General features: G+C 53.6%; 1 protein-coding gene across 1 annotated transcript in view; it reads right to left on the bottom strand.

Moving 5' to 3' along the window:
* Nucleotides 1-15,889, bottom strand: part of HTRA1 (HtrA serine peptidase 1) — a gene marked incomplete at its 5' end in the record, with an annotated part of 50,993 nt that extends 35,104 nt beyond the window's left edge. Inside the window, one exon of the mRNA XM_029920535.1 lies at nucleotides 15,853-15,889. Within this exon, the coding sequence (XP_029776395.1) occupies nucleotides 15,853-15,889 (37 nt within the window). The remainder of the gene's footprint in view (nucleotides 1-15,852) is intronic.

Below are 15,889 nucleotides of genomic sequence, written 5' to 3'. Positions count from 1 at the left end.
TTAAAAGAAATAAAATAAGGAGGTTCAAGTGGGTGGCCTCCAAGTTCCCTCCCAGGTCTGGGGGAGAAATAGAGAAGTCCTTTGTGACGTTACACCCCTTGCTTCCACCCTAAGGGCCACCAAAGGTATGACCCTTCCAAGCCTACAAATCCTAGCACAGCCCAGCTCCAATAGTTGGCAGGATGCAGGGGAAAAGACAAAACGTGAAGAGAGACACTCAGCCAACAAGGCCAGAGTCGGCCAGAGCCTGCTCTTCAAGGGACCGCGGGAGGGGTAGCTCGCCCTCCTCTGCTCACCCCTACCTCCCTCAAGCTTCTGGTCCAGCCCTTGTCTTCCTTCTGTCACACAGGCCTGGGCACAAGTGACAAAAGAAAGTCTTTTCAAAGGCAAGGGCACAAAACTCCTCGTGCAGGGGCTGGAGATAAAGGCCAATGGAAAGCATGTTCCCGTGTACACCCGAAGGCGCAGGACACACCCCTGCCCCCGGCCAGGTGATGACCAGAAGTGATCACCCCTGAGACGCCAGCTTGGACCCACTGTGCTCTAGATTCAAGGTCCAGACCGTACGCCTGGGGCAATGCACCCTGGCCACCGGCAGAGACACTGCCAGCCAGGCTCACGCTGGCTCGGAAACCAAGGTAAGGACGTAACCACAGTAGGCCCCCAGGGGGGTATCATGAAACGTTTAGTCATTAGGAATAGCTCTGTTGCTTAAGGGTCCAGAATACACTCTCAGCTGTCATCAGCCAACCCCCCACCGCCCCAACACCCCAAACAGGAGCCCCTCATATGAGGCCCAGCCTCTGGTGCCGCCTCCTCCAAGTACCAGCCTCCGTTCAGGCTGACAATCCAGGGACACCCCCAGAATGTATTGCCACGGGGCTGCCTGTCCTCTTTTTCACCCTTTGATGGTCCGAGGGGCACGTCTGAACATTTCTTTGTCCCTAGCACGGCCAGATTAAGAGTAACTACCAAGAGGCTACTTGCTGGGTAAATAAATCCGGGCTCAGATCCAGAGGGGACCTGCAGGAGGAAATTCCACTCCCGGCACATCACCTGCACTTGCCTGGGGCCTGCTCGCCCACCTGCTGTCCTGGTCACAGTCTGGCACCTTCACAGAGGGGCCAAGTGGAGCCTGGGGGCAGAGTGGGGAGGGGCAAACGCAGTCAGGATCCAAAGCTTGTCCCACCAATGCGCCTCCTACTTCCCCAGCACCGCACTGCCCTGAGCCCAAGGTCCCCCGCTCTGCTGACAGGGTGGGGGGAGCAATCGCAAACAGACAAAACAAAGCAGAGAACGAGAGGGCTGCAGGCCAAGGCCAACTGATATGAGTGGCCTGTCCCAGCTCGACCACTGTGATCCAGGGGACACCACGCTTTCCCTCAATGACTGGGTCCCAGCACTGCAATGCTTGGCACATCTGACCTTTTTTTTTTTTTAGGATGGCTTCACCCAACGGGGGGTTGAACTCAGGACCCTGAAATCAAGACCTGAGCTGAGATCAAGAGTCAGAAACCTCACTGACTGAGCCACCCAGGTGCCCCGACACATCAGGTCTCTTGATGTCAGAATTGGAACTGGGCTCCACAACTCCAAGGAGCGTGGGCACCTGAAGCTGCAGCGGGGCACCCGTTCCCACCTGGGTAGGTGCATAGAGACACGACCAGGAAGCAGGCGGTTAACTAACCTGACACCGTGGAGTTGAGAGAGGTGCTGGTCCACATTCGGGGAGGGGCAGGGGGATGATTTTTCACTAAGAAAAGCTCTCTTTGTGAGGTTGCAAGATGAATTCAAGAATGACCGTGAGAGGGTGGGGGTGGGGGTCGGGGGAGGCCAGGCCAGCCAAGGCGGGAGAAAGAGAAGCAGGCAGGCGGCATTACAGGAGCCAGATGGCGGGCGGAGAAACCCAAGGAGGCTTCGTCTTGCAGTGAACTTTCACTACTTCCCCCCCGCCCCCCAGGATCAGCAGAGAATCAATTTAAACAGGTTCCTAATGGGTAATGAGTCATGATGTGCAAAGGGAATGGGGCCTCCAGTTTGCCAGAGTAGTTGCCTAGGAGGGGAAGAAGCACAACCGCACGGAAGCAAAGACGTCCCGAAAGACTCGTGTTCTCCAGGTTTTCAGTTTGAGTGACTGGGATCTGTCTGTCCGGCTCCATTATATTCCAGGTAAGCTGGTCGGGCACGGCTCCAACCCAGAGGCTGGCCCAGCGCTGGTCTGGGGTGTGGAGGCAGCAGAAACAGAAGCGAGACTTTGCACATTCCGGCAAACCAGACCCCCATTCTAATCAGTGCTGTGGCTGCAAATTCCAGGGCGCTGGGGGCCTGACGCAGAGGGGCCCCGGTACAACTAGGCTTCTCTGGACCTTGCAGAGAACAATGCCCAGGAGGGAGAGAGGTAGCACTTGGCTGTGGCCAGGGCAGCAGGCTGAGGTCTAAATAAGCCTGAAAATGCTGTGTATCCTCAGGGGAAGTGTCTGTAAATCTAAGAAAGAAGGAAACGGCAAACACGGTTCTGGGGTCCAACTTCCAAGGCCAAAGGCTCTTGGACTCCTTGTTAAAATAAACTGAATTCACAGGGCGCCCAGGGGCTCAGTTGGTTGAGTTTCTAACTTCGGCTCAGGTCATGATCTCACAGTTCGTGGGTTCAAGCCCTGCATCGGGCTCTCTGCTGTCAGTGCAGAGCCTGGTCCGGATCCTGTGCCCCCACCTTTGCCTCTGTACCCCTACCCTGCTCAATCTTGCACACTCTCCTTCTCCTTCTCTCTCAAAAATAAATTTGAAAAAACTTTTTAAGCGATTAAAAAATAATAATAAACTGAATTCACAAGGAGTCACTGTTATTTTTTTAAGGTTCAGAGTTGAATAATGGACTCCCATACCCTCTGTCTTTTGCACAGAAATAAAGAAATGAAATTCAGGAGAGTCCGGTATGACCTATTTCTCTCCTCATAATGAAGAAAGGAGGAAGAGGAGGCGGGGCCTGGGAGCCTGGCCTCAATTTCCAGCCCGACGTCCAAGTGCTGGCAGCCCCTCTTTCCGGTGCAGTCTCCCAGACGGCCGAGGGCGGGGAAAGCCCGCCTGATGCCAGCCCCCAGACTGCGGAGGTGCCCCCCAGCCCCGTGGTGCCCCCCAAGCGCGGAGCCGCCCTCCGAGGCTGGGCAGCAGCGGTGCAGGTCGAGGGAAGGAGCACATATACTCTTGACCCAAACAAGCCTGAGACCACCGCTCAGCGGGCTCTCGGAGGCACCTGGCCAGTTGGCCACGGACCCCTTAACCGTGCTGTCAGTCACAAGCGCGGCTCGGTGCTGCAGCTTCAACTTTACTGGTCAAGAGGTGCCTTTTCCAGAACAACGTGTCTGTGTTTCAGGGCGCCTGTCATTGATCATTACTTTTCAGTTTCATAGGCAAAAACAAAAAACAGAAAAAAGCCCTTCCCTGCGCACCACGGTGAATGCTTGGGTGAATTGCTGCATCTGACAGTCTTTCCTGACCTATTATTGTACGTGGTACGAAGGAAATTTTCCGATCCATTCCACCACACAATTTTTTTTTCCCGAAGCCTCCTGAATGCCCAGCATGATGTGCCCTTTATTACCTTCAGGGAAACGGCTGACCGCTCAGTTCACAAAAACACTATTAACGTTCCTCTTGATAAGCATCTGGCTCCGGTCTTGACCTTCCCAGATTTCTCATTTGGGTTTTCTTCCTGCTCCGGCTGCCCCTACTTGTTATGTCTGGAGTGGCCGGGGTGGCTCAGCCTCTGTAAGCAGCGGGCTGGGAGGCGACGGTGGAATTGCTCCTGGGGCCGGACCACACTCCTCAGGGATCATGGGTCCCTCCCATAGCCCCCTGGTGGAGGGGGGTGGTGTGCAGGGGACCGGAAGGCACAGGGAGGGATGTGTCAGTGAACCAAGGCCCCCCCTATCCAGGAAGGGAATGACTCTTCCCAAGAAGTACCCCACGCCCCTCTGTGATGAGCGCGATCCCCCAGATACAAAGAGGAGAAGGCGGTAACTTACAAACTGAGCCAGGAGGGATCTTTGGCTCAAGTAAGAAGTGAAAAGTGGGCCCCGAGACCTAGACGAGCCGCTTCCCCTCTCTGGGCCTCCGTTACCTCTGCGGTAAGATGAGAGGGGCTAGGCTAGACCATTTCCGACATCCTTTCCAGCCCCCACCAAAGTTACATGATCTAACAAATCTGAAAAGTGCATTTCCTGATCTTTTCCCGTCAGCATATAATTCCCATCCATATAGAATATTACCGTTTTCCTTTAAGAAACAAAACATATGGACATAGGGGAAAGGAAGGAGAGGAAGATAAACACAGAGAGGGAGACAAACCATAAGAGACTCTTAAATACAGAGAACAAACTGAGGGTTGCTGGAGGGGAGGTGGGTGGGGGGAGGGGCTACATGGGTGAGGGGCAGGAAGGAGGTGCTTGTTTGGGTGAGCGCTGAGTGTCATATGTAAGTAACGAATCACGAGTTCTACTCCTGGAATCATTACTAACTACACTGTATGTTAACTAACTCGAATTTAAATAAATAAATTTTGTTACAAAAGAAGAAATATTCCTGTTTTCAATGCTAGCCTCCTGTGTCACATGCTCTGATTTCTTCCAATAGAAAAGACCAGTGCCACCTCATCAGTTCAGATTTTCAAAGTGACTTTCCCAGCTGGAATTAGGATTCCCGGTCAGCAAGGAAATACAGAATAAAAGGTCTAGCCTCCCTGTATCCACCAACAGAGTCTGATGTGGTCATAAAATGGAATAAGGCGCCAACACAGGCTACAATGTGAATGAGCCTTGAAAACGTTAGGCCAAGTGAGAGAAATCAGTCACCAAAAACCACACGATGTGTGATTCCGTTGGTATGAGATGTTCAGAACAAGCAAATCCTTAGGGACAGGGAGCAGATTTAGTGGTTGTCTAGGGCTGGGCAGAGGGAAAGTATGGAGTGTGGGCTAATGGGCACTGGGTTTCTTTTTTTTTTAATGCGTCTTTATTTGTGAAAGAGAGAGAGAGAGAGAGAGAGAGAGAGCAGGGAAGGGGCAGAGAGAGAGGGAGACAGAGAATCCAAAGCTGGTTCCACACTGAAGGCAGTGAGCCTGATGTGGTGTTCAAACCCATGAACTGCGAGATCATGACCTGAGCTGAAGTCAGATGCTCAACCGACTGAGCCTCCCAGGTGCCCCCTCAGTACTGAGTGTCTTTTGGGAGTGATGAAAATGGTACAGAATTTGATCATGGTGATAAGTGCACCCCTCTGGGAATATACAGAAACTAGGAACCACACAGTTTTAAAAGGGTGGATTTTCTGGTATGCAAATTACATGTCAATACAACTACAGTAAAAAAGAAAAACATGTCATTTGTTCCTTTTGAACCCTTTTAATGGGGCTACTAGAAAGGTAGATTTTATCTGTGTGGCTCATGTCATATTTCTATCCGTGTGTACAAAACGTTGGAATAAACATAGTCTTCCCTTTTCGAAACAAACAAAAACATTCAGGCTTCCTCCTGCTTCCTGGGCAAGAACTGGTATCTGGGAGGCTCAGTGCGGAGAGGCCTGGGCTGGGTGTCCAGGGACTCAAGTCCTTGGTCAGAGTCTGGCTGGTGACCTTGGACCTTCACATGCCCTGGCTGCTCCTGGATTCTCGCTGAAAACAGCAGAGTCAGATAAGATGAACCGACAGACACGGGACCCTTTGCAGGTCAGATGGTCTGGGACCACAACTCTATCACCAGGTAAAAACCAAAATTTTCAAGTGTTCATTCTACTCCAAACATTGATAATTTCTTAAAAGCATCTACCTGAGAACAAAAATCACTTAAAGACCAGGGCGCTTGGAGGGCTCAGTCAGTTAAGCATCCGACTTTGGCTCGGGTCATGATCTCATGGTTCGTGAGTTCGAGCCCCGCGTCAGGCCCTGTACTAATGGCTCAGAGCCTGGAGCCTGCTTCAGATTCTGTGTCTCCCCCTCTCTCTCTGCCTCCCCCTTGGTCATGTTGTCTCTGGCTCTCAAAAATAAATAAACATTAAAAATAAATAAATAACTTAAAGACCAACCAGGTAATCTCCTCACTGAAGAGAATGACTCATTTGGTACAATCCTGTTCCATTTATCTAGAAGGTTTTCTTTTGGGAGAATTGTTTTTTGCCCATCTCCACTTTCAGTGACTTGAGAAGTTGATAATTGTATAGCTGATGGCAACGAACGTGGCTACAACTCTCCGGGAAAACAACTTGGCACTCTACACCGAGGGGCATAAAACAATCCTTATCATTCCATCCAGTCTTTGCACTTCTTCATAGTTACCCTGGGGAATAACCCTAGATACAAAAGTAGCAAAGAGCAGGGGCACCGGGGGCGGGGGGCGGAGGGGGGGCTCAGTTGGCTAAGCGTCCGACTTCAGCTCAGGTCATGATCTCGCGGTTGGGGAGTTCGACCCCCGCCCCCATCAGTCTCTGTGCTGACAGCTCAGAGCCTGGAGCCTGTTTCTGATTCTGTGTCTCCCTCTCTCTCTGCCCCTCCCCCACTTGTGCTCTGTCTCTCAAAAATAAATAAATGTAAAAAATAAAAATAAACTGGTAAGGTACAATGTCATCAAATGTATGAATTCACATCCCAAGATGTCTGCGAGTCCAGTAAAAGAAATTAAAAAGAGCCCTGCTGCTGAGAGAGGGACAGCTTGGTGCTTTCATCTTAAAGACCATCTAACCGCAGCTTAACCGACACGGAAGCACTTCAGCCCCGACTTATCTGGCGTGTCTGCCATGATATTTGTACTGGTTTTCTTTTCCCCCTCGGTGAGAGCACTATAATTATAGTTCAAGGGCATTAATAATATGTGCTTAGAACTCTTGAGAGGAGAAATCAGTCATTACGTGGATGGCTTTAGGGTCATCTTCCAATCGAAGGAGGTCATTTGGGGGGGATCATTTGTGGTGGAGGGAGAGTTTTCTTTAGCATCATTTGGGAGACTAAGCAAAAGTACCCACTGCCTCTCAGCCTCATGGGAAAATCATATGGATGGACCCTGTCCTCTCCCAAACACCCACTTGCTTCCAGCAGGAAGGTGTGGCTGATGTGGGAAGGAGTCCACACTGGCTCCCCACTGATGAGCTGGGCAGCTGGTGAGTCATGCTTCCCTCAGGCGCCCGTCTCCCCCCTGCAAAGTGAAGGGCTGAGTTACAGGACCAGCAAGCCCTTGTGCACTCAGGTTCCCTGCTCTGGGATTCGGTACTCTCTACAGGGCAGGTGGCCAGGACCGCCGCCCTCTGCAGGGAAGGAGTGGCTCTTGTCCACAGGACCCCAGAAAACTTGAACGTGAGGAGTGCCTGTGGTCGGAGACGGGCTGTGGAAGCCCCCGACGTTTTTCAGAGGACGAAGGACTGCCCGGCTGGCCGGTGATGGTGATTCCAAGGGGAAGCTGTGTCTGAGAACACTGCAGACCCCCCACCCCCACCCAGAAGGGAATCGGGGCACATGGGTCCTTTCTCATTGGTCTCTAATTCTTGCCTTTTCTCCTGTGCCTTCTGTGCTGTCCTCAGACTTCTCCTACTGGGTTTTTCCAGCGAGGCCTGAACCCATATTGGGCTCTAGTTTTCAGAGCCAAAAGTGTCAAACTAGTGAAGCAATTGCAAGCTAGGGCCTAAGAAGCACTTGTTGGCCAGCAAGTGTGAAACAGACACGCAGCCTGGGGATCCCAGACAGCCCTCCACAGGCTCCCGGAAGGCACGGGACATGGCGGTGTGCAATCTGGGTAACAATCGGGCCACTGGTGGATTGAACCAAAGTGTTCTACCCTTGGAGCTGACGGTGGGGGACTCGGCCTTTGGCTTCCCTGAAATAGGCTCAGCGCCTGTGAACACTTGGCCTTGGCCAAGGGCTATCTCAGTGGGACAGGGAAACATGCCCGGAGGGGACCCATGTCTTAAAAACACACAGGAAGCATATTATTACTTTTTCCATCCTCTGGCTCCACTCCTGGTGCCCTTGGTATCAGAAGCCCCTGAAGAGTCTGGAATTGCCAATTCAGGGCCCTCATTCCTCACAGGTGTGGTGCTCCAGGACTCCAGTTGACAACGTACCTTTACAGCCACTCTCACATCTGACCCTTCCAGCGTCCCTCTGAGGGCTCCCAGGCAGCATTGTAATCCCCATATTACAGATGAGGAAACTGAGGCTGAAGGGAGATAGTATCTCCCCCAAAAGGTCCAAGCAGGGGTGAGAACCCCCAGGTTTCCTGACAACCAGGAGGTCACAAATGAGATAGCAGGTCAGGGCTTTAGAACGGATTCGGGAGACTTCAACACGCCTCTCTCGGGAACCGACAGACTGACCGAGCCGCCAAAAATCAGTAAGGCCGGGGCTGCCCCGAACTGCACTATCAGTGCACTAGACCCAGTTGGCATGCAGAGAGCCTCCACTCAACAACCACAGCAGAACATCCCGCTGTTCACGTGGAACACTGACCAAGACGGACCACATTCCAGGCCAGAATCCACACCCTCACAGACTGAACAGAAATCATACAGAGTATGTTCCCAGGCCACGGTGGAACTGAACTAGAAATCAGGAACAGAACAGATCGCTGGAAAAACCCCCCAAATACTTGGGAGACTGAGTAACAGGCTTCTAAGTAACACTTGAGTCAAAGAAGGCTTGGGGCGCCCGGCTGGCTTGGCCGGTAAGTGTCCAACTTCGGCTCAGGTCACCATGTCACTGCTTGTGACCTCAAGCCCCGCACGGGCTCTCCGCTCTCAGCACAGAGCCCGCTTCAGATCCTCTGTCTCCCTCTCTCTCTCTGCCCCTACCTCGCTCTCTCTCTCTCTCTCTCTCTCTCTCAAAAATAAATTAAAAATATAAATAAAAAAGGAGTCTCAAAGGTGGTTTGGGAGTAAGACAGAATTGGGTCCCAATCCCAGCCCTGCTTTGTCCTGTGGGGGAGCCTTGACCAGTTACAACCCACTGCTCGGGGCCTCCTCTGTTTCCTGAGCTGGGAAGCGAGCACAATGCCACTCCCTCCCTGGGTGGCCCTAAGCGGCCAAGGAGGCAGCAGGGCCCTAACTCAGGGTACATGGCGTCCCCTCCCAGAGAGCGCCCAGCGGCAGCAGCTCTTCAGGGTCATTGTTTCTCCAGGGCCGTTACCCACCGCTGGGCCGTCCTGGGGCCCTTGGGCACCCCCCAGCTAGCTCACTCTGCCGGAGAAAAGCAGATGTGACCGCTAGATGCCGAGCCTTCTCTCCTCTGTATCCGGATGGCAGCCACCTGCCTGGGCCACCCCAACTGGCAGAACTCTCTGTGTCCATCCATCCCCACCAAGCAGACTGCCACTTGGAATGGGGGCACCAAAGACAGGGCTCTCCCAGTCATGGGGGGCGAGGTGACTCCAGGGCGGGACGAGCCGGCGCAATCTCAACCGGGACTGTGTGCAAGGGAACTCTCCTCGCCAAGCCCCAAGAAGAAAACAGCTCATCACACACATAGGCTTCCCGTCTTCTTCTCAAGATCTGATTGCACAACTCATGAAAAAGATGTTTCCTGAGGTCTGAAAATATTGCACAAGGCTCTGACTCACTCAGACAGGGCTTACTCAAATTTGAAAACTATCAAAAATTCCAGCCGCAACAACGTGCCCTCCAAAACCATCATGAGCCCAAGCGCACAGGATCAGTCCCCCCGCCCGCCCCGCCCCCCCGTGACGGAGTGGGCTGCTGTCACATGATCCTGGGGAGGGCTGTGTTTATGCAATGCGCTTTTGTCCCAGGAATCTCAAATAATAGGGTCCCATGGGCTCCCACACTTCGATGCGACGAATCTCATGGGAGACGCTCCCAAGACAAGGATCATTCCAGAAGCTCTCAGGGCTTCTGCACACTGCTATCTCCTGAGCACCACCAAAGTCCCTCCAGGGAGGGTTATCAGGATGACACCTGTCACATCTCAGGTGTCCCAGCTCCTCATTCAAGAGAAGTCACACAGGGGCGCCTGGTGGCTAAGTCGGTTAGGCATCCGACTTTGACCCAGGTCAGGATCTCAAGGTTGGTGGGTTGGAGCCGCATGTCAGGCTCTGTGCTGATAGCTTGGAGCCTGGAGCCTGCTTTGGACTCTGTGTCTCCCTCTCTCTACCCCTCCACCGTTTGTTCTCTCTCTCAAAAACAATAAACACTTTAAAAAAGGAAAGAAAAGCCACACACTTGTCAATGACCGGGGGTTCACGGGGTAACAGGGAAGGCGGTGTCTGAGTCCTTGTGCCCAAGAACACTTTTTTTTTTTTTTTTTTAGCTACCCAGGAACACTTTCAAACATATTAACTGGCAAATTCCAAGTCAGCTTCCGGGACGCACGGCCCTCAACACCTTCCTTCTCTGCGAACCTTCTGTAACCTCCCCCCCCCCACCTTATCCCAAGGAAGACATCATTACAGCACTTCCCCCGCTGAGCTGACCCCGTTAGATGCGTGGATGATGATGACAGTTCCTATTGTTACAGCGAATGCCGACTGGGTTCTAGTAATGCATCAAGTACACTTCTAAGCACTTCGTATAATTAGGAATGTCCACCCCCCAGCCACCCAAGGACATATGTACGCACGTACTATTGTTTTTATTATTATTCCACCGATGAGGAAGCTGAGGCTTACAGAGATTAAGTCACACACACCAAGTCCCACGTGTAGTAAGCTGGTGATCTGACTCCTTAGGCTGGCTGTTACGTGACCTCCTACGAACTCCTTAAGATCGCAGGCTGCTGAGCCTTACTCCCTCTGACTCCCTGTATCCGGACCTTCTGAGTACGGAGTAGGTGTTCCATAAATGCTCTGAAGAAACTTAGAAACAGAACTCATGTCACTAATGCCAAAAGCTAAATTCAGTACCCTCTGAGCAGCAAGTGGCTTCTTCACTGCCACTCATTTCGGTCCTACTCTGTGTTACACTAGCTGGTGTCCATCGGTGGCTCTAGACACATGTCACCCAGCAGCACTGGGTCACACCAACCTCCTGATCGCTTGTGGGAGACCCTTCCGAAAAGTATTTGCAACAGCTGCACTTCTCAGTTCCTGTGTTGATATTAATTCTCTCTTTATCTTCCTTTCCTCCCTTCTTTCCTTCCTTCCCTCTCTCCCTCCTTCCCTCCTTCCTTCCTTCCCTCTCTCCTTCCTTCCCTCCTTCCTTCCTCCTTCCTTCACTCTTCCCTTCCTTCCCCTCCTTCCCTTCCTTCCTTCCTTCCCTCCCTCCCTCCTTCCTTTCTTCCTTCCTTCCTTCTTTCCTTCCCTCCTGCCTTCCTTCCTTCCCTTTTTCCTTCTCCTTTTAATGGCAGAGAAGGTGGGGAAGAAAGAGGAAATGACTCGAGCAGGACCCCACTCCAGAGACCCGTGCAGCCCAGCCTCAGAGCCCCCGGGAAAGGCAGGGAGAAGCACCAGGTTCACTGAAACTCACGTCTCGGTGGGGAGCATGCCACCAAAATGGTCAACCAGGGGCTTTCTGCAGCCAGCCAACGCTGAAGTACAAGGGAACCAGGCCCAAGGTGGGCCACATGACCACACGTTTTCAGACTGGTTTTCTTACAAGAGTCACAGACCATTCCAGCTAGCAGGGACCTCAGAGATCACCTGGCCCAATCCCCTCGTTGCTGAGGCTCTGAGAGGCTGGGGGCCGATCATCTGGCCAGGAAACAGCCTAGGAAGGGGCAGAGCCAGGGGCCAGCCCGCCGGTCCCTCCACACCAGCTGGCCTTCCAAGGAACCCTCAACCCCTGCCAAGCTTGATTTCTCCTTCAAACTAAGCCTGACCCAGGGCTATTTATTCACTTGATATATAAGCTCACGGAAAGTCTGATTTCTCGATCCAAGGCACGAAATGGTGTCCAGGATCACACAACTCCAAATGGACTCAGAACCCGGCCCCACAGTCCAGAGGCTGCCGGCCGCCTGACCACAGTTAGCTCACTCACGGTCATCACCAGAATCACTTACCGAATGCGGTTATTTTAAGCTCTAATGCAACCTATTTGCAGCCCTTCTGGACGGAATGAAATTACTCAAATGCTTGGCTTTCGATACTGTTAACTTACTAATTTTATGAAACTTTAATATTTTAACTCTTTAGCAAAACCGACAAGAGAATAAAAGCCAATAACCAATCGGAGAGAGCAAAGCCTTATAAACTGTGGAAAAGACTGTTTTTCTTCCAAGCTGGTGACTCTTTACCAGGAATGCACAGCCAGGCTCCACCTCATCAGGCTGGGGGGTGGGGGTGGGGGGCGCTGGTACCAGGACCAGGACAGGAGAGCTTCAGCCCTGTCTGGGCTGTTGTTCAGGGTGAGGTGGGGTGCGGAGGGTTCTAGGGGCAGAAATGGAGTAGCCTGCTGCTTTGAGAAGTCTTTTTTTCCTGGCTTCGTGTCCATTTTTAGCAGAGATCTATAGGGCTGCCTAGTCTTTTGCAAAGTCTGGGAACTCAGAAGGGACCTTCTCTCCCCAACAGCAGTTTGGGGCTGAGGGTTCTGGTTTGGAAACTCCTTTATTCCAGCCCCTTCTGTTCTTTTGCTTTTCTGTAGCAAGAGCTGCATTGATGGCAACTGGGAACGACCACGTCCTCCAATTCCCGTGCCTGTGGAATGAGAGCTGGGAGGTGTCCTACGTCTCATCTCAAGGCCACGGCCATCTGGAGCACTGTTTATTCCAGCTATTAGCCGCGGCTTAGCTGGAGCTGGCTGATGATCTTAGCTTCTCTGTCAACAGCACGGCATGGGTAGTATGAATGCGCCCTGGACTAGGTACATGGGTTCAAGTCCCGGACAAGGAACTTCACTGCGACTCTGTCTCCCAGTTGGGACAGAGGGATGATGACAGCACTCCTCACATGGTTCTAGGAGGGTCAGATGGGTTAACATACATCTGGCACAGAATAAGCCCTAGGTGCATGTTAGCTTTTATTATTATACTGTTGTATTACTTTCCATTCCTTTCTCTGCTATAATTTCATGACAGCAGAGTTTTTGCTTTCACCGAGTCCGGCTGCTAGCGGCGGAAGAGGAAAGAGCTTTGTTCTCTAGGATAATTGGACACTTTCCCATCCAAACCCTGACAGCAGCCTTGTGATTTCTGAAATAGATGATTTGCCTTCATTTCCAGAACCATGTTTAGGAGACATTGTCTGAACTCTTGGTTAGACAGTTCGCAGACATAAGCACTTTCTTTTCAACAGTGGCACGGTCCGCCATCCCACCATCGGCCACGATTCCAAAGAGCCACTCGACTGCCCGGGGCCGCTGCTCACGTGCCCCGCTCGCTCCCCACTCCAGGCCGACCCTCCCAAGCATCTCAGAAACCATGGAGCCGCTCCTGTCTCGGGAGCTCCTTCCCCACATCTGTGCCGGCTCCCTCCAACGTCAGGCCTCTGGCGTCCACCCCGGCGAAAAGAACATTCCTGCCAACGCGCTCAGCCGAGCGAGCGGCCCATTCACCTCATTCAACAAGGACGTCAAGTGACCTGCTCATGGGCAGGGCTTCGCCTGAATGAAAGCTTGGCGCCCAGGCTCGGGTCCGCAGGGGGACCTCCGGGAAGCCAAGGGAGGAGTGCTAGGTGGCGGAAGCCGGTGGGCAAAGCAAAGCCTTCCATTAAGGAAAGTCTGGGTGGCCCCGCGTCTCGGGCATCTCTTACTTCCTGACGTGTTCACTTATTCATTCATCCCCTGCCCACATATCTACGAGGTGCCTCCTATGTGCCAGGCAGAGAAGCCCCCGGGGTGTGACCCTCCGCAGCGCTCAGTACATATCTGCAGAGAAAAGGGCAAGAACGGCCTTGCCCCCTCTTGCCTCTCTCCTCTCGAGGTTTCCACGCTCAGCCCCCTGTGGGGGTCCCCACGCTGGCTCTCCAGGAGCTCGCTGACGGCCACCGGACAAGGACTGTTTCTCTCCACGGGGTGACAATTAATGCCTCTGCCAACTGCGAAGCTCGCTAAGTGACTCCACCTCACGGGCAATAAATTAGGTGCTCGGCTCGTACCGATTACTCAAGACCCCGAGCAGCGAGACTACACACAGTAACCCTTGGCCTGTTTCCGAGAAAAATATGCAACATGCTTTTTAAATGTCGTCCTCTCACACCCAGACTATTGCGGTGGCCGTCACCCTGCACCCTGGGAAGTTGTGCGCTCCGGGGCTAGCGTAGTCCTGTGCTGGGATGTCTTTAGGCTGTTCCCGGTCCAAGGACATCCCAGTACACGGCACAGCTGGCCCCTTCGGGCCTGGGACTCTGTGCCACCAGCCTGAGTCACTGTTGCTGCCCTCCCCAAATGTCCCCAGGCACACCAATCTATTCGCCAGGTCCCAAGCACTCCGCCTGGGATGCGCTCCCCGGTCCTCCGGAAACTTCCGTCGCCCTGCCTGACCTCTCCTTCTCAATCTTCGGGTTTTGAGCACTAGGCTGGCTCCAAGGCCAGCTGTCAGGGCTCAAATTCCAGCCGGGTGGCCTCGCAAGTAATTGAGCCTCAGTTCCCCTATCTGTGAAATGGGAACGCCAGCGAAAGCTCCCTCCTCATGAGGCTGCGGAGCCGAGTGAAGTCACACACGTAACACACTCGGCACACGGGCTGGGTCACGCAGGGTACACTCATACCTGTGCACTGTCACAGCCATACCTCTGTCGCTGCTGGATCATTTCTCTCCAATATTAGTCTCCTGCCCCCACCGCCACCCCCGGCCCTTGGTTAGGCACTTTCCTAAGGGCAGAGGCCCAACTCCCTGCTCCGGTATTGCTGGAATCCAGAGTCTCCAATTTCTCTACGGGGCTCTGGCTCCTTTCTCTCCGTGGGAGCCAACCTGCGCCAGGCCCTGGTTGGTCATGTTGGACCATATTCTACCAAAGAAAATCTAGGCCAGTTCCTGGCACTGGGCTCCGCTGCCTCCCTCCCTCTCCATGCACTGGCCACTGCGGTAGGAGGCTGCGCCAAGTGCACTGCCAAGCACAGCCTGCCCGGCCCTGCACCGCTGGATTGGCCGCAGCTGAACTCCGTATTGTTTTTCCACATGGTCTCTCTGCCTGGAGAACCATCCCTGTGGAAGGTCCCGCGAGAGAGACAATGTCTCCACCCTTCACCGGATCACTGTCACCTCCCCAGCCAGGACGGGGTCTCCTTGAGACAGGAAAGATGAGAAAGTATGGACAAGAAGGGGCTCACTTCTTTGTGCCTAACCCGCCTCCCTCCCTCTGCCTCAGATTCTGCGATCCAAAGTTCCGTTCAGCTTTAAAAAAAAAAAAAAAAAGCCACTTTCATTTTAGTAGGATTGGCTCAAAACACGGGAAGCAGGCAGCCGGCCACGCCGCTGCAAAGTCTGCGGGGCTCAACCGGTGCCGGCCCGGCGAGAGCATCTGCGGAAGCCGCGGAGCGGGTGGGAACACCGTTCCTTTCAATCCCAAAGTTACCGAAAAGTTTTCCGGGACAGGATCCATAATAAGGCGAACGCACGATTAACTCTAAAGACGCGGGGAGGGGAATGCCGAGAAGTAGAGGGAAGGCAAAGTGACAGAAAGGAGTCCTGGCGGTCCCAAAGCCTCGGCACGAGGCACCTTTCCCAATCCCTCCCAACTCCGTGCGCACACTCGTGTCTCGTTTGTCCCTGTTCCCCCGTGCGCTGAGGCTAGCCACCGGGCGGGACGCCCCGTCACCCGGGCCCGCGCGGCTGCCTCACAGAGCGCGCGGGACACCCGCCGGGTGCAAAGCTGAGTCCCCAGGATGGGGGGGAGGGGGGCGGGCGTCCGCCTCGGGAGCCCCGAACACCCGTCCGGGGCCGGGCGGAACCGGGACGGCGGGAGCGGGGAGCCCCGGGCGCGCAGGTACCTTGGCCGCAGGCGCCGCGCTGCAGGACGATGACCGG

Source organism: Suricata suricatta, chromosome 2, assembly GCF_006229205.1.
Source record: "Suricata suricatta isolate VVHF042 chromosome 2, meerkat_22Aug2017_6uvM2_HiC, whole genome shotgun sequence".
Classification (NCBI taxonomy): Eukaryota; Metazoa; Chordata; class Mammalia; order Carnivora; family Herpestidae; genus Suricata; species Suricata suricatta.
This window is presented reverse-complemented; position numbering and strand designations above follow the sequence as displayed.